Source organism: Ictalurus punctatus, chromosome 23 (genome assembly GCF_001660625.3).
Source record: "Ictalurus punctatus breed USDA103 chromosome 23, Coco_2.0, whole genome shotgun sequence".
NCBI classification, from domain to species: Eukaryota; Metazoa; Chordata; class Actinopteri; order Siluriformes; family Ictaluridae; genus Ictalurus; species Ictalurus punctatus.
This window is the reverse complement of record NC_030438.2, coordinates 5579481-5598385: the sequence shown is the minus strand read 5'-3', so window position 1 is coordinate 5598385 and position 18905 is coordinate 5579481. Positions and strand designations below refer to the sequence as shown.

The 18905-nt window shown below is 37.2% G+C and overlaps 2 protein-coding genes across 5 annotated transcripts in view; both read right to left on the bottom strand.

The window, feature by feature from the left end:
• Positions 1–1300: 1300 nt before the first annotated feature.
• On the bottom strand, positions 1301–14211 carry vill (villin-like). 2 transcript variants are annotated; one of them, XM_017453793.3, is made up of 20 exons: positions 14072–14211; positions 12161–12243; positions 11880–11954; positions 11483–11676; positions 11281–11389; positions 10532–10642; positions 10205–10410; positions 8763–8841; positions 8579–8677; positions 8336–8489; positions 8151–8251; positions 7894–8031; positions 7517–7675; positions 6346–6525; positions 5929–6074; positions 5673–5817; positions 5216–5404; positions 5017–5085; positions 3229–3465; positions 1301–2239 (listed from the first exon to the last, which is right to left on the bottom strand). In XM_017453793.3, exons 2-20 carry the CDS (start codon positions 12230–12232, stop codon positions 2126–2128), a joined length of 2577 nt encoding a protein of 858 aa, XP_017309282.1. In that variant the 5' UTR covers positions 12233–12243; positions 14072–14211; the 3' UTR covers positions 1301–2125. The 2 variants fall into 2 exon arrangements, with proteins under 2 accessions (XP_017309282.1, XP_053530835.1); XM_053674860.1 differs by lacking the exon at positions 14072–14211 and adding an exon at positions 12847–12866.
• Positions 14212–15917: 1706 nt separating this feature from the next.
• ctdspla (CTD (carboxy-terminal domain, RNA polymerase II, polypeptide A) small phosphatase-like a) overlaps positions 15918–18905 on the bottom strand; it is a 44413-nt gene continuing 41425 nt past the window's right edge. For all 3 annotated transcript variants that reach the window (XM_017453799.3, XM_017453798.3, XM_047150302.2), the window contains one exon: positions 15918–17717. In XM_017453799.3, the coding sequence (XP_017309288.1) occupies positions 17592–17717 (126 nt within the window). In that variant the 3' untranslated portion in view covers positions 15918–17591. The remainder of the gene's footprint in view (positions 17718–18905) is intronic.

Below are 18905 nucleotides of genomic sequence, written 5' to 3'. Positions count from 1 at the left end.
TGGAATTATGGAATTATTATACCATTTGGAATTGGTCTCATCAGACCATAAAACATTTAGCCACATAGTTTGGGGTGATTTAGTGATTCAGGCCTGGATGTTTTTTTCATGAGAAATGGCTTCTGTCTAGCCACCATACACCATAACCTGGGCATGTGAAGAATACAAGAGATTGTTGTCACATGCAGAGAGTAATCAGCACTTGTCTCCTTTAATGTTACCAAAGGGCTCTTGGCAGCCTCCCGGGTAAGTTTTTGTCTTGTCCTTTTGTAAATTATTGGAGGGAAGTCCTGTTCATGGTGATGTCACTGTGGTGCTCCATTTTCTCCACTTGTTGATGCTGGCCTTCACGGTGTTCTGCGGTACATCTAATGTTTTGGAAATTCTTTTATATCCCTCTACTGATCGATTCCTTTCAACAACTGAGATACCGTACATGATTTGTAAGCTCTTTGCAGACCATGGCCTCAGCGGTCAGATGAAACCAAGAAAATGTGAAGAAAATCCTACAGATACAGCTGATCTATATTTGGCGTTAATCCGAGTAATTTCATTGATGGCGGCTGTATGTTAATTACTTTTGAACATGAGATTGAATGTGATTGGTTCATTCTGAACACAGCCACATCCCCAATTATAAAAGGGTGTACACACTTATGCAACCCGGTTATTGAAACTTTTTTATTTTTCCTATTTTTCCCTACAGTCTTTCTGATTGTTTTTCACTTAATTTTTAGACATGGAAATTTCACATGGTGGAATTAGATCTGACATGAATTATCTTAGTTCAATTTTTTTTACTTCACAAAAGACTGCCATTTTAACAGGGGTGTGTAGACTTTTTATATTTTTTTATATTTACTGTGTATATATATATATATATATATATATATATATATATATATATATATATATATATATGAAAGTGAAACTCAAATGTGGAAAAAGTTCTAAGCGATCTTCCAGCAACAGGGAAGTCTATAAACTCATAATTTTCTTGTAGCTTGCCATTCATTTATTTTCCTTAGTCATTTGGGTTTTTTTTTTTATGCCAGTAAATTTAACATCTGTTTGACACTGGTGTAAAAGTAAAGCTTGGTGGTGGTAGCATCCTGCAGTTGGGATACTTTTAGCAAATGGATTGAAAAGTTTAACACCGAAGAACGCTGAAGAATACAAGAAAATAATGAATTATTATTATTTTTTTTTTTTTCTATAGAAATAGAGAGCGGTTGTTCTTGTGTTCTTGCCATGCTGCATGCCCTATTGAGAATCTGTAGAAATAAGAGTTGACCAAAGATTTTAAGACAGTTTTAGCAAATTTATTTAGAGGAATGAAGTAAATGTTCATGAGTGATGCAAAATACATAGAAATATAACAAAAAATTGAATCTCTGACAAAGATACTTGCAGCAAATGGGACTGAACTCTACATACACTAAATGTAAGAAGCCATATATGTGTATATGTATGTATATATATATATATATATATATATATATATATATATATATATATATATATATATATATGTGTGTGTGTGTGTGTGTGTGTGTATATATGTTTGTGTGTGTGTGTGTGTGTGTGTGTGTGTGTGTGTGTATGTTGTACTGCTCCTAATTTCTTAATTTACTGATTATTCTCATTTCCGTTCAATTTTATTACATTACAAATCTTTTGCTTAATGGAAGGGTTAACATTTTACATTTTGTGTGTAAATTGTACTTATTTGCCATCCATATTTACACCTTGAATTGTCTCAGGTGTGAATAAACTAACTCTCGGTCAGATTGGGAAATCATACAGATAAAAATCTGAATACTTTTTCACTCAGGTCTACATATACAGTCATTTCTACACAGCAAAGCTGCAACAAAGATGGAAGCATTTACACAGATCAAACATTTATTCTCAGGCATAAACATGTCATTGCTATTAAAAAGCATATAAAGCGCATTTCTGCAAGCAAACATATATTTGAATTATATTGCTTTGATGTTGCAGTAATATTATCAGGTGTTTGCCTGATTAGTATTTTTGAGAATATTTGTAATGTATTCTTTGTATTTTATAGTCAGATATGCCCATTAGGAGAAAGGATTCTTTCAGGTTTTTTTTTTTTTAATTATAAAAGCCCAGCTTTCTTTTTCAGGTCGCTCTGGCGCCACATCGGCAAGCGCTGGAAATCATTTCTGGAGCAGCCGAGGAGACTCTCAAAGTCTGCGTCATTCAGATACTCCTGAAACATAGATTAATGGTGGGGAAGAACACAGAGGACAAAGATAAAGGGAGGGAAGACAGGGAACATAGATGAGAAAGGATGCTTTTGGGTATGGGATAAAGACTGTATCAAGAGCCCATTAAACCTGGCATGTGGGAAGATTGAGCATAAAAGTGTGACGCAGTTTCGTTTTTTTATGTTTGTGTCATTAATTTGACTTTTTGTTGAAATATTACTGGGGGGATATATTCTTTTGTGCTTGCTGTTTGCCATTATTGCTTGACAATTTCTGGTACAATTTTATAATTCTAAATTATGTGATTACAGCATTTAAAAAAAAAAACAATAAAAAAAAAAACATATCACTTGTCACACTACAAGATGATCCCAATGAAAGCTTGGCTGAATTCTCTAACAGACTGTATGATAACGTGAGCTGTTATGCAATGAAGATCGTCTAACAACAGACTTGTGATTGAAAGAAAATGACTGTTTTGCTTACATCATCAATCATCGATCTTGATCCGTACAGAAAACGGGCTCGCATAAAAATTTCTGACACCAAAATCAGGCCAAAAAATGTAATGTGTAAAGCCAGCTTTATATTGTAGGCTTCACTGTAGGGATCCTTGATTTTCATTGCCTAATTTATTGTTCAAATTTTCCTCTAAAAACTTACTCCATAAATAAGTAAATAAGCATGTTTATATTCGGTGCAACAACACGCCAGTTTCGACCAATTTTTACCCATAGTTTTAACATCACTTCGTTTGATTTTTTGTGTTTTCACATCAAATATCCTTTACTTGAACTTAAAGTTACTTTAAAGATATTTACGTATTAACTTGCTTTAAGCCCTTATGGTGAAACGATAGTTTTCTCTCTTGAAACTCATCTTGTCTTGATCTCTTATACTACAATAACCCAACACTAGAAAGTCTGAGGTTCTGATTTATGCAAAAAAGAAGATTTACTAGCTCACTCTAGGGAACATTCTCATTACCCACCTCTCGCTTGCTGGGGTCTACTCCCTGAGGATGCTCACTGGAATTCTTACTGATCAGCTGTTCACGACTCAAATTAGCTGAGCTTTGAACTTTAAAAGGAGGCGTATCTGCACGTGGGCTGGTTCTACTCATGGAGGATGATTGAGGATTTTTGGATTTGGAGTTCTGAGAAGAGATTTCAGTGATGGGTCCTCCAGGGGCACTTGACTTCCTGCTCAAGACTGCGTTGTTCATACTCTAAAAGGAAATTTTGTTTAGGTTCATATGAAGCAGATAGAGAGAGATGCTTACAGTTAGGGGTTTAACAATTTGATATCAGCTCAAATATGTGCATTCCCATTGGATACAGTTAAGGTCAAAAGATTACATACATTATATATATTTATATATTACTAAATATATATCAGAGTTTTTTTTGTTTTTTTTACAACGCTACACATTTCATGTTACTATACATTTCTTTCAGCAAGTCAATTATGGCATCTACTTTGTTCACTTCAAAGGTAATTTTTAAAACAATCAATTAAAGACTTTATTTATTTCAGCTTTAATTCGCTATATAAGAATTCCAGTGGGACAAAAGTTTACATACACCAAATTGACCATGTCTTTAAACAGACTGGAAGATTTCAGAAATTAATGTCTTTTCTGATTGGCCAATTGCCATAATTAAGAGGTAATTAGAAGTGCACCTGTGGCTTTATTTAAGGGCCTATCTTTGGAGACAGAGCCTTTTCGCCCTTGGGAAAACAATGGGACGCCAACGGGAAATCCAAGCAACTCAGCCAAAACCTTAAAAAAAAATTGTGAACCTCCACAAGTCCAATTTCCAAACAAGTGAAGGTATTATGAGAAATCTGTACAAACAATTGTATGTAAATATAAAAACCTCACAGACACTGCACTGTTTAGGATAGGGCACAAATTAACTCAGGAATTAATGACTTTTGGTCCGAAAGGTTCAACCTGAACCCCAAGACAACACACGAAGGAACAGGTGAAGTAGCTGAAGGCATCAGGTACAGAAAATGCACATACATCATTAATGGAGTCCTACATTGTCATGGCCATGGAATAAAAAAGCCAGACTGACATTTGCAAATGATCACCAGAACAAATCCTTTTGGAAGACAAAAAATTAAACTGCTTTGCCACAATGATCAGGTGTATGTATGGAGGAAAAATGTGAGGCTTTTATTCCAAAGAGCACCATCCCAACTGTGAAGCATGGTGATGGCAGCATCATGTTACGGGATTATTTTGCCAGAAAACGGACTGGTGCAGTTCAGAAAATAGATGGTATCATGAGGAAGGAGGATTATCTAGAAATACCGAAGCAAAACCTCAAGGCATCAGCCAGAAAGTTAAAACTTGGCTGCAACTATGTCTTCCAGCACAACAATGTTCCTAAGCATAACTTCCAAAGTTATAACAAAATATCTTACAAGATGGCAAAGTGAAAGAATTGGAGTGGCCATCGCAAAGTCCTGACCTGAATCCCATAAAAAAATTTGTGGACTGAACTAAAAAAAGGTGTCTGAGAAAGAGGCTTACAGACCTGACTGAGTTGCACCAGTTCTGTCGAGAGGAATGGTCGAAAAAAATCTGAAAATCTGATATAGTGAATAAAAGCTGAAATACTTCGGTCTCCTAGCTATAATTTTGGAAACTGTACCCTTAAGGGTTCCAACCCAGTGATAAGCAATAATACTGTTTATCGCTGTTTTATCTGAGAGTTTTGATTCCTCAAAGCAGTTCCGTGTTGCTCTGAACACATAGATAACATACCACAGAGATCTGTGAAACCGATCCCGAGGAAGACATTTTACTCTTCATCTCCTCATATGATAAACCTCCCTGAAAAATACAAATTCAGTTATTCTCTCTCGAAAAAGTGACATTCAGAAATCACAATTATTCAGGTCTACACAATAAGTTAATGCCAGTGCCCTCTCTGTCTGGTTCCAGTTATTTTCTACCCACTCACACTCCACTTGTGAGTGTCCCAAGCGTTGAACCATCCTGTGAAAGTAGGCGGCTCGTAGCCCTGTTTCACTGAGATGATTGGGGTATCGGGGTCACGGCCCGCTGGATGGGTCTTCAGATAGTCCAATGCACTGTTGTGAGATTCCTGGATCTCATATTGGTTGGCAGAGTTGCCAATCCATAGGAAAATCTGTGAAGAATATGATGAGTGCATTAATAATAGTCTTCTGACTGATTAAGTTGTTATCTGTAGTTTTTTACATGCTAAGAAGAGCTTACAGAAATACATCAGTGAGATCATTCCGAATCCATCTTTTCTTAATATGATGTGCCATCTAGCTGTTTTTGGTTTGTGTTGAAAATGCAACATGAGCCATACCATTTTATTTAGCTACCGCCAAAGCAAGAAATCCACATAAACATCAGGCACAAAAAAACGTGGCGTCACTCAAACCAACCTCATCCCAGGTGTCCAACAGCATGACATCATCCTCATCCAGGTCATCCTGGGTGAAATGAGCCACCTCGTTCATACGGAATTGGCCCGTCTGGTTAGAACACTCAAAAAGGCGGGGACTGTGCATTGGTGACACCTTCTCTAACCTGGTGGATGTGAATGGTATGCAAACAGGATTTATTAAGCACCTGATGATGCCTTTAGAGCTACAGAGGTTTAGAGATGCAGATGATACATTAAATGATGTCATGAGGTACCTCTTGTCGCTGGCATATGGCGCTTTTCCACCCAGGGCCACCCAGAACTGTGCCGGCTCTTGGCCCTCCATCACAAGCTGCTTGTCTGCCTTTGAAAGTACGTCAGCAATAGTCTTCCCCATGTCACGCTCATCACCACTGCAGCCCTATTCATACACACAAAAACAGACATGGTGAAAGAGGACCTTACATTCCAGCGTGTTATTTCACTATTACATTACCATGCTGTTGAACTACTGAATCTGATTGGTCAGAAGATGTTTTTGTCTTAAATTTAAATAATAATAAAAAAGAGGCTTTTGAGTAAGTTGGCTTCCTGTTGGGCCACATCACACCACCGGCCTTTTTCATTTCCCTAGCACACGCTGGCATGTTTTATTCCGTACTTAAACTTAAGTAAAGACTCTGAATACTTGCCTTGCCATACCACATGTAAGTATCGTCCATCGTTTTTAGAAGAAAGACGTCATTGCTGTTGAGAGAAGAGGCTCTGGCTGGCACTTCTGTAGCCTTGGTATTCGTTTCATCCGTTCCTCTAACCTGGAAAAGCCTAGCACCTGGATCAGGGTTAACCACACCCGGTTTTCCTGTCCCACCCTTAGAACAAACCAACATGCCATTAGAAAATCTCATTTCAGAATCTTTATCTCCATAACACAGAAACCAGTTTAATAGGACAGATAAGTAGTTCCTGGTATGATTAATTCTTTAATTGGTGCTGTACCAATTTTGAGGGCCAAATATAGATTGTATATATATTGTATATATATTTTCTTATAGCCACTTCCCATTTTGTGAAGCTCAACAACCTTTTGCCGCACAAAACAGCTATATTCCTTGGTCTTACCCATTGGTATGAATGAGTAAAGGAATTTGGCTTATGCGTTACTTCATATTTACTTCATACCCCTGTGAAACAGGAAGTCATGGTTGAACAAGTTCCTGTTCCTAGTCACGCAGGTGTACTAAATTCTTTTTAGATATCAGGAGGATATACTTCAAATATATTTTTCTTATATGAATTCATAGGAGTGCCAATAATTGTTGCACACCTATATTTTACAATTTTTTTTTTTTTTGATAAACCTGTGTTGTGGTTGCAATGGTTTGATATCCATGACAGCAGAGTATTTTTGTGAATTTTTTAAACGAAAGATCAAAAGGTTAAACAATAAAGACAATTTTTCACAGCCTTCTTTGCTCATATTTACCAAGGGTGCCAATATTAGTGGAGGGCACCTGTATATATTGTTAATAGAATAAACTAAGGATGAAATAAAGGTACACTGCCACCCAGTCCTGATGTTAGCCTTATTAACAGGATTAAATAAAAATGTATGAGTTTCTCTAACCCCTCTTTTACAGTATGGCTGGGTGAAACACGCTTTTCATATTTCTTGCATAACTGTACAATTTCGTTAAAAACGTACACAGTTCAACATAGCTATTTTACGGTACTTTTTCAGCTACAGTATATCTTTGAATGGTAAGGTTGGCATGGAAAATGTAAATAAGGCAATTCTTGAAAAACAGCACATATACTGTACATGTACAATCATTATTATATAACCATATACTTATAATTTACCTCATAGATGATGAGTTTACCCTTAAAGATGGCCAGAAAATGGCGTGGCTCTTTGCCCATGGTCACCCTGACCTGAACAGGAGCTCCATTATATTTGTTATCTACATTCACTGCCTGGTATGCACATGCTGTTATCTCGTCCTGCGTGGCATGGCGACCCTGGACAATACATGACCACATTTTCAGGATCACAAATTTCATATTAGTTGTATAGCGAGTGATTCTCTATAACACGCATTTTAAGATCGAAGGAGGTTTGAATTAAAAAGCCGACAAGTACATCTGTCCACAGAAGATCCTGCATACAAGTGATTGGACTTCAAGTTTATGTTTGTCCATTTGACTAATCGCTTGATATATTATTTTCAGTTGCTCACCAGCCACATGTAGAGGATGTACTGGGGTTTGTTGGATCTGTTGTAGGTATAGAGCACTAGATAACAGTCTCCTCCATAAAACTGCCCGTAAGTACTGGGTGGTACCTCCTGAAGCTCCAAGTGCTCAATACGCCAAATCTGAGTAAATGTTAAATAGTACAACTATTGTTAATGTTAAATAGTACAAATAGTAAACATTTACAAATGAATCGTTTGAGCATCATGGTGTGCATGTGTTTGTGTGTATTCCTCTGCACCTGTACTTCTCCAGAAGCATCATCCACCATCCGCTCCTGTGCAGCCAGTTTAGGCTCGGCATGGAGTTGCATGACGTCAAACTTCACCTGGTCTACTTTGGCTATAAGACCTTAAATCAGTACACAGCCATACATAACACTACGTTTGTATCAAACGTTTGATAATAGAGTGATGGAGTGGATACCTATCTTGCCCCTGGAGTAGCTTGTCCCCAGGCCCTGCGATTGGCCTGCCTCTTTCCAGGACTTGAAGAGTTGTTTAAACATGGCAGATTCTGCACCTTCACTCATCACTTCCACATGAGTGGTGGGGGGATAGTTTTTGGCTTTTATAAATCCCTGAGAGGGAACATTTTGATGAGGTCATGGTGATTCTTATAGAACAAATCATGAATAATATGATGATGCAAAACACATAAAGAGCTTACAACTGCATGTTGAAGGGCTGAACGTCTCTCCTCTACACTAGCTTTCTTCCCTTTCCACACTGCCAAAGAAACACCTCCTCTATCTACAATGTAGCACTCCTGAAAGAGAGATAACTAAGGCTTAGTGCCTGTTGCACACAGAACAGATGTAATGTGACTAAGATAGAGAGGTAGATTTGCTCACATCTGAATGCAGAAGGTTTTGTGTCAGTGGATTAGAGGCCACCTCTTGTACTACCAGCTTACCATTGGCGTCTGATACCCTGTGAACATCACAAGTGATTAGGCAATAACATAATTAAGAGTATAACAACAGAGCATGAACAAGAGCAAGAGCAATATACCCCTGTGGAAGAGCAAGGATATACCTTCATGGATGAAGTTGGAACTTTGAATGTACAACGTATAATGCATAACGTGTCCCATCAATGACACCTTTTCTTTTTGAAGCAAGTATTAAAAAAAACATAAACATACATAATTTCTGATCAATTTAAGCAATCGATAAGTATGTTTACTGGTAAAGTTTGACATTAGTATTGGTCTATGGTGTTCTCAGGGATATTCTCTGGGATTGGTGGTCGAATCCTCTGGCTCTACACAGCTATTATGACCTTCACATGTTCAGAGGCTTTTTCTCTGACCATTGTGGAAAACCAGAGATATAAACTTCTGAAAGAGCATGGATATGCCCTGGTGGGAGATCAAAGATATACCCTTTTGGAAGCGAAGGGATAGACTCTCATTGGAGAGCAGGGATATACCCTTGGCAAAGAGATGGCATGTACCCCTGTGGAAGAGGTGGAATATGCCCTTGTAGAAGAGATGGGGCATACCTTTGTGAAAGAGATGGTATATGCTTTTGTTATAGAGATAGGACATAACCTTTTAGAAGAGTTGGGATATAACCTTGTGGAAAAGATTGGATACAAACTTTTGGAAGAGTTTGGATATAACCTTGTAGAAGACATGGAATATACAATTCTGGAAGAAATGGGGCATACCCTTAAGAAAGAGATAGCACATACCCTTCTGGGAAATATGGAACACACCACTGTAGAAGAAATGAAACATACTGTAGTCTTATAGAAGAGATTATGTAGTCCCTTATGGAAGAAATTGGTTATACTCTTGTGGAAAAGATGGAGCATACCCTTGGGGAAGAGATGGTATATGCCTTTATAGAAGAAATAAAACATTATTCTTGAAGAGATGGAATATAAATTTGTGTCAACGATGGGATATACCCTTGTGCAAGAGACTGTGTATACACCCTTGTAGAAGAAATGAAACACATGCTTGTGGAAAAGATGAGACATAACCTTGTGTAAGAGATGGGATATATCCTTGTGTAAGAGATGGGATATATCCTTGTGTAAGAGATGGGATATATCCTTGTGTAAGAGATGGGATGTACCCTTGTGAAAGAGTATGAATATTCAGAGGAACAGGAATATACTCATCTGAATCTGGTGTCTTTTACCTGAGGTGTTGCGTTATTCCACTACAGATACCACAGCTCATATCCCCACAATCCCAATAAGAACATTAATTTTGTTAAAAAAAAGCAAGTAACAAAACAATAAATACAAAAACAAGAATTAAAAAATGAATAAGCATGCTTACTGGAACAGTTTGACATTAGCAGTCTGGTATTGGTCTGGTGTGTTGTCAGGGACAGTGTCTTTCAGTGGTCCAGTCCTCTGGCCCAACACAGATATCATGACCTTCATCAGTTCGGGGTAGGCTTCTTCTTTATCCCCCTCTATTATTCCGATCTGTGCCCGCCCCCCTCTCTCTCTATCCCTGATGTTCTGTGCTAGCAAACATCCCTATGGAGGAAATGTATTAAGTATTAATACATTTATCCAAAAAGGTTAACCAGGGCTGATTCACAATAGTGCATACAGGTCTAGTTAAACGAACAAAGGGGTGAAATGAATCTCGATGTACCTTTAATCTCTCCTGTCTGTTGCTCTGAGGGCCGTTCCACTGCACAATGTTTTTTCCCATGTCCAGCAGAAAAACATCCCCAGTGTTGAAGCTCTTCCACGACACTTCCACCTAGGGGGAAACGCCACAGAATCCAACTGAGATCAAATACTGTACAATCAAGCTGACATATTAAGCACTCTACTGCACTACCATTTTGACTATTCCTCCTTTAAAATCCTTGTACAAGTACAATGAAGTACAGTCTGCTGATATTTTCATTTGGCAAAGCCAGTACAATAAGAATAATTAATGTTTCACAGTTAATATGGAATAACTGACTCACAGTTTCCATAGCCAGGGGCAAGATACACAAACACAAGAGAATAGTTTCTGCGTATTGTTTTGTTTTGTGTAGGGTGTTCAGGATTGTTTTGTGAGGGAGTTTATGAGGGCAGAACTGCATGCTGACACTGTTCAACTTCAAAAAGCCCTGTTTTGAAAAGTTTCAGTTGTCCAAAAGTGCAGTTTAATACTCTAGTTTGAACTTTGCACAATGAATTGTGCAAAAGAGTTAGCTTTAGCTAATGCTATTTACGTGCACACACACACACACACACACACACACACACACACACACACATATATATATATATATATATATATATATATATATATATATATATATATATATATATATATATATATCTCGTGGTGAATTTTTTATAGTGCCATGACATAACATAAGGTTTAACAGTAGCATCAGCAACCTCCATGGCAGTGACATCCTTCCGGCCTTTGACATGCAGCAGACGCAAAATGTCATAGACGTTGGTCTCGATGTGTTTGAACCCTGACCCCACACCTCCTTTTTTATATCTGAGGATAAACATGAAAGCATGGACTTTATGTAGAAAGTAGACATCTACTGTACTCTGCTGATCCTCACATGCTCCTTAAAACTATACTCACATTATGCCATTTTTGAAGTAACCTTTAAACCTGGCTGATTCGCATTCTTGAACCTCCCGGTGCTGCACTGGGCTGCCGCCCAAACACTCGTCCAGCTGCGTGACGTAAATGGCCGCGGCACCCTGCTCGTCCTGAGAGGAGCTGTTCCCTATCCAGTAATGGATGTCCATGGAACGAGCATTCTCTGGCCCTCCCTGAATCACACACACACACACACACACACACACAATTCTTCTAATTGGAGTGTTCAGGGACAGGATCCAAAGCCATCAGAGTCATCCTGACATTTCATCACACATCTGGCTTCTGTTCAAAGTCTCTGAGCCATGCTTGGATCAGTATCAGCAGAGCATCCTCTACAGAAAAAGCAGAATATGAAATGTCTATGCATACGCACATAGAGAACCATGTAGCAGTCTCCTTCAAAGAAATTCCCGAAAGCTTGTTCTGGCACAGGAACCATTTTCATATCCTTGAGCAAAGTAGAGACACACATGAGCAACACAGAGAATAAGAAAGTGTCACATCCTTATCGAACAATCAGTTAATTGACCAATCAAACCTGCTATAGGCTTTGTCTCGCTTTCAAGTTATCAGTTACTGCAATAACAACCTCAAAAGACATTGGTTTATGTCACAAAATAACCAGCAGATCAGGAATGACCGTGTTTCGCTCACATTTATAGTCCATATCTGTAGACCAGGCTTGTATTTGATGTCTTTAAATGTGTCCGGCACCTTTTCAGTCATCTTGCTTTATCCTGAGAGAAGGGGTAAAAGGCCAAACTGCATATAAATAAACAAATATATAGTGCAAAATTGTTCGATTTTATGCAAATTCATTCCTATTCTTATGGCAACCAGTAGTCATTTTCATTACTTTTTATTTTTAAATGAAAGAAAGGGTAAAGCATTAATATAAGTTATAAACACAACAGGAAGTCTTATCCAGGTCAATCAAAACCAAATAATGTCTAAAAACATGTGAGCAAGGCACCACGATAAAACGCAGTGTTAAGCCACTACCTCTCCCTCATATCAACTGCTAATAATAAATGCATAACATATAAAAACAGAAGTATGTCAGTTGCTGAGCAACCTATCAATTGATGGTTAACAGGGCTGGGTGTGTTAATATGCTACACTGCACCTCTAACAGGATATAAGAGACGCCGCGCCAAATTCTCTGTAAGTCCAGAACAGATAAAGGGTTTAGTCATGAAGAACAAACATAGCTTCTAATGCCTTATAAATAATTGGCATTGGACCGATTTAGTGAGCTACAACAGAGACGTTTGGCTTGTGTTTTACATGAAGAGAATGGGAATAGTTAAACAAAATAGTTTATTGCACATTATCCTCACCTAAGACTAAAGTGGTTTATCGTTTGGTCAAAAAGGTGCACCACCATTCATCAAAAAAAATAATTTGCACTGCAATTCACAAAATAAGTGGGCGTGTCCTGAAACAAGATAACAATTCAAAACATATAAACAAGGTAGTAAAAGAACTTGCAGTTATAACATGAAGAATAATGTGAAAAGGAAGGGTGAGACTATGTACATAGGTAGTACCTTATTTTAGCAATTATTTTGTTAATGTTATTCATACATTTTTTTCCACTATTAATAGCTTCGCATACATAATTTGTCCATGTTTTTTTTTTTTGTTTTAATATTTTAAATAATGTATTTTTTTTTCACTATCATTAACTCATACAGTACTTTATTTAACCATTTTGGTTTAATGTTAATAAATGACTATGGCTTTTGCGAAATGGGAATATTGATCAGCTTTCTAACAACACTGTGACGCAAAATACTATTAAATCAGAAGTTTGTAGAACATTTCATTAACGTTATTATTTGTAACATTGTAACTTAGAATCTGTAAAACACGTTACTGATGACTGAACTTTCTCTATTTGAATTTAGAAGAGGATTTTTCTAAAGTATGACCCTCCTCTTTAATGACTCCGTTAAGAGAGTCATGTTTCATTACATGAATACACAGTTTGGCTTTCACTCGGCAATGGATTGGCAAACAGATGTTCTTTCTGATGTTCTTTGTACACTGAGCCTAGAAAGACTGGTTTTGCATTTCAATTAGTCAACGCTGTATATTGACATAGAGCCTAACAATACGTTTTACATGCATTACGTAAGCATACATGGCTTCGTTTCATATAAACCTCGGTTCTGAAGAATATCGATTGATGTGCGCAAATTCCAAGCCATTTCTGATTACTATGAACATTTGAAAAATTATACAAAAATAAATAAATAAAAAATAAATAGATAATGCTATTAAAAAAAAAGTAGCTTTGGGTAAAATTTGGGTACAGGCAAAGCATGAAACATTTGTATACACAGTAATACAAGTTGTAAAAACAATTTGCATTACACTGTCAAATCAGTAACACACTTTCCAGGTAGAGCATAACATACCCGTCTGGTCTAGCATTTCACCATCATATATGCATCATCAGACCTGAAAATCCCCACATGCCCTCAAGCATTTCTCTCATTATTCTTATTCGAACTGAACACTTACATTTCATAATATTTCATATCTCACTGCATTTCTTACCTTTTTATCACTGTACTCTTCAGCGCTGTGTGTGTGTGTGTTAACCAGCGTGTATAATCGAATCCCCGCTGTGGCCGCTTCCCGTTCTCTGTGTGTAAACCTGGGTGTGTTTCTGTCCATCACTCCACCCAGGTGAGCACACACCACAAACACACTGCTCGCTTAAATGTCTTTATATGGTCTACAAGTAGAAGCCCTATTGTCCTCTATTGTATGGAAAGCAGTGCAGATGTAAGGACAGCATGAAAAAGTGAAAGAAATATAAAGAAATGTTCTACAATGGGGTGGCCTTGGTTATAATTGTATTAATCTGTCAACTTTATACTGTTCATTAAACTACTCGAAAATTAACTATCAACTATCAGTTTTTTTTTTTTTTTGCAGCTAGGAACCTATTCCAGCATAAAGTATTTTACACTGACCACTGTGAGTCATTTATTAAGCATGTATGGAAAGAGTCTCCACTCTCAGCACTTTGTAACAATCAGAGGTAAAGCTGTAAATGTAAGTTTACCAACAGATGAGTTTACCAAATCTATCCATCCACCCATCCATCCTGGAGCCTATCCCAAGGAACTCGGGGCACAAGGTGGGGGACACCCTGGACGGGGTGCCAACCCATCGCAGGGCATAATCGTATGCACATTCACACACTATGGACAATTTGGAAATGTCAATCAGCCTACAACGCATGTCTTTGGACTGGAGAAGGAAACCGGAGTACCCAGAGGAAACCCCTGAAGCACAGGGAGAACATGCAAACTCCGCACACACAGGGAAGAGACAGGATTCGAACCCTCAACCCCGGAGGAGTTGGAACGACTGTGGAAATCTGCTATAATGTAAGTATATCATCTAGCTAGTGATGAAAAAGTATTCTAAACTAGGGAGAACACTCAGTCAGGCTTGCAGAAAGCGGTTGTTCATGAATTTCTCATAAACAGACGGTGTTTAGCCTTTGATGCGACTTTCCGGTGCTGGAAAAAATGCCGAGGCCCTTGAATAAAACAAGTTACTTTTAGAAAGTCAAAGGACACAAGGCATTTTCGGTATTAAAAATAAGTAAAGAAATGCACACCGTAATTTTTAGACAGCCATCAAAGACAAATGACAAAATAGTACTTTGTATTTCCAAAGCATTTTCATCTCTGGCTGTGTGTCAATACACATGGGATGAATGGAACAATGCCTAAAGCAATGAAACATGACTGTGATGACACCAGCGCAATATGGCTTCCCTAGAGTTTTATATTACAGCAGAGGCAATGATCTTGATGTAAACCCATTTAATAAATGGTGAAAGTGTGCAAGAGTTCACAGCGAAGCATGAATTCTAATAGAATGAACATCAAAAAGTCAAAAAGAAAGGTGTCATATTAAATGATAATGAAATTGAGAACATTATTGACTGCAGTGGTGTTCTGCTATGACAAAGTGCCAGTGTACTGAACCCCTTCACGTGTATTAATCACACACCACGGCTACATCGCTGACTCCTTTAGCAAATAAAACTCTGGTGCTCTCTGAAAATTCACACTTCTGTCTACAGAGCAAAGTTTCATGCCATTCCGACCAAAACAAATAAGGCATCCGATGGATCGAACTCTTAGACAGTGACAAAGAGATTCCAGTTACATATTTGTTTTTAACTCAGCTGGCAAGAATCAATGGCTGGTTATGATTGTGACGTCCATAAGTCCAACACACATCTTTAAACATGCAGGCAACAGGAGAATTGATTTGGGAATACGATTAAAAGTACAATTTGGGAAACACTGTCTTTCTGAAAATTGTTGAAATTGTGGACAGAAGAAGAGGAAGAAGAAACAATTGATTTTCAAACAACTGGGAAACAATAGTTTTATTCTATCATGTCAGTTGAGCATGATCACGTGCTACTAAAAATAATAATAAACAATTTTTTTTTAAACGTGTTGTTATTTAACAAGGGGAAAACGTATAATTGTTGATGTGGTGATGTTTTCTCTAATCAGTTGGATTTTTTAACATTACATTTTTTTTTTTTTTTACATTTATGGAAGGAGTCTCCAGTGTCAACGCTTTATATCACAGACTTTTCACCACAGGAAAGTCTTCAGGACAGAGGACTTGACATGATAAGTAGCAATTTTCAAGCCAATTTAATACATGGGAATGACTGATGTGATAACGGTAACTTTTTCATGTATGTTCAACAACAAGTGTATGTAGCTATAAATGTACATCTGTAAAACCGGATAAGTGCCTTTAACTCAAAAAATTTGAGGAAACTAATTACCTCAAAAATTTTAAGTTGATAAATCAATTTCTTTAAGCCAAATACACGTAAATATAACAAAAATTTATTTTAAATGACAGCGTTTGAGTTAAATTTTTGTTATATTTAAGTGTATTGGACTTAAAGAAAATTGGTTTATCAACTTCAAAATTTTGAGGTAATTAGTTTCCTCAGATTTTTTGAGGTAAATGAACTATCTGGTTTTACAGTGTAGCTATGTAAATATAAATAAACCTTGTTTTAGTTGCTAGGATTGAAGAATTTACCAACAGAGAACATGTCAACTTTATATTCTACTTCCTCTAGGGCGGGTTTAAAAGACAATAATCCTTGAGTCATATCTGACATCAACTGCAACATTTATTTTGATTCTGATAAATGCTCGTAAATCTTCATACTGTATTGTATTTGAATGCTGATTAACAATTTCCATGTCATTTACTCAAACTGCAGTTAGATGCTAATTAGTCATTTTCCCCATAGACATAATGCTTATAGGATTTCTTTTTCTTTTCTTGTTTTTTGTTTTAAAAATAAAACCAAAGAAAGGTCTGTCTTTTTTCCAATCACAGTTCATTTCGCTCAATGAAGACTGGCGGAAATCACTGGGAAAAAGGAAAAAGAAATAAACAGTGTTAAAATAAAGGCTTGTCTTTCCACTCGGGTTTACAGCAAATATTTGTTTAAAGGTCTGGAAATACACAGCATGTAAAAATGTTGCTTATACGTTCATAAAAACGTTCAGAAGGCACTTTATTTTAGGTAAGAGAAAAATCACAGTTGGGGAGACTGCTGATCGAGAAATGACCGTCTGCATAGCATGAGCCGAAGGGCCGAGTCGCTACAGCATCTTCCAAACCCTCCGTAACATATTTCTGTCTTTGTCCTTGTTTTCTCGTACATATATATATATATATATATATATATATATATATATATATATATATATATATATATATATATATATATAGTCAGAACTTACAAAAATTCTTGTTCTGCGGCATGATTAGAAACATATGCTATGTACATATTATCTGTGCAATTGTCTCTGGGTGGCATACGGTCCAATAAACTTCAGACTGCACACGGAGGATTTGCCCGTGTAGGTGTTTGAGATCCATCCGTCGTCCCCCGTTTGAGACAATAGCGCTGTCTAGATGTGACAGCTTGGCCTGACCAGCGATGCTGGAGAGTGTGTCTGGTAGAGCCATATAGTCTCCGTATTGTAACTGTGTGTCAGTGCTACCTGGCCCTCAGGCTCTGTAACACACTGTAAACATCCTGCTCTCTGCTCAGACCCTCAAACAGAGGCAGCAAGTCCAGCAGCTCTGTGTCTGTCATGTCATCAAACCATGATTGCACCGGGACCTAAAAGGTAAAAAAAAAAAAAAACCCACACACAACACAAAAGAAACACACAAGAGTTAAAAACAAACCTGGATAAACCTGTAAGAACATAACACATGGGAGAACTCCAAAACCTTCTACTGCTACTACAAACTACACGAACATGGGCTCATTTTCTATACCAACAGCTTTGAGAGTTGTTCCTACTGTAACCTACTGTAAAGCACATGTTGATATTACTGTCGTATAGTCTATGTAGTTGATGCTCAACATAATCTAAGATGAATAATAAACAAATAAATAAACAAATACGTTATCTAGAGATGCACCAATGTATCGGCCGATAAAGGCTATAAGGATAAAGGATAGTTTAAAAACATCCGATGATCAGGGCCGATTATATCCTGTCAATCACAAGAGGGCGGGGAAACACATTGATTCCATGCTGTGTGTAAAGAAGATGTCTCTTGTGTGGAATGATGACAAAACTGCAGTTTGTAATCTCTGTAGTCTCTGCACCGCTAAAATTTTACACCGGAAGTGAGCAGAAGTGAAGCGGGAGGTTCAGCATCGAGTCAAATTCTCATTTTTCCCGCTCTGCTCGAGCTGAATTAAAGCGCCAGTACAAGGTTGAAGGATTTATATGAAGATGACTTGACAAAAAATGTAGCATATATTGCACAGAAAAATAGATTTGTAGAGTAGTATATTTCATATCCAGTTAATGTTAATATATAAAAAAAAGTTGATATTATATATTAGCAGTTTGATGTTCAGTGATGAAGTAGAAATGCTTCTGTTTGTGGAGAGTGAATGTGAGACTAACAGGAGGTTTTTTAGAATTCAGTCAATGTTAATATGAATTAATAACATTTAGTAAGTTAATAAATCTTCAGAATGTAGTTCATGTGTTCATGTTAATTAGAGTAATGTGTTTTCTGTTTATGAGACCAGTTACTGTGAAACAACTTGTTGAAATGGAGGGAATAAAGTATTTATATGCATTTCCTTCAGATTTGTGGAATGAATTATTATTCATTTAAAAGAAGGCATAAAAGGTAGAACTATCAGTTATCGGTATCGGCTGATATCACTCTGAATAATCGGTTGTCGGAATCGGCTGAGAAATTTTGTATCGGTGTATCTCTAGTATTATCCCTTCATAAGAAATAATAAAACAGTTCTTGACAGCGGTGTTTTTGGACTGCA

Bases quoted from the DNA above. Each gene is read 5' to 3' on its own strand.
- vill (XM_017453793.3), bottom strand. From the start codon at position 12,232: ATGACTGAAAAGGTGCCGGACACATTTAAAGACATCAAATACAAGCCT. The intron at 11,677-11,879 runs GTGCGTATGCAT...TGTGTGATTCAG, and splicing joins ACTGCTACATGGTTCTCTAT to GGAGGGCCAGAGAATGCTCG. The intron at 11,390-11,482 runs GTGAGTATAGTT...GTTTATCCTCAG, and splicing joins TACTTCAAAAATGGCATAAT to ATATAAAAAAGGAGGTGTGG.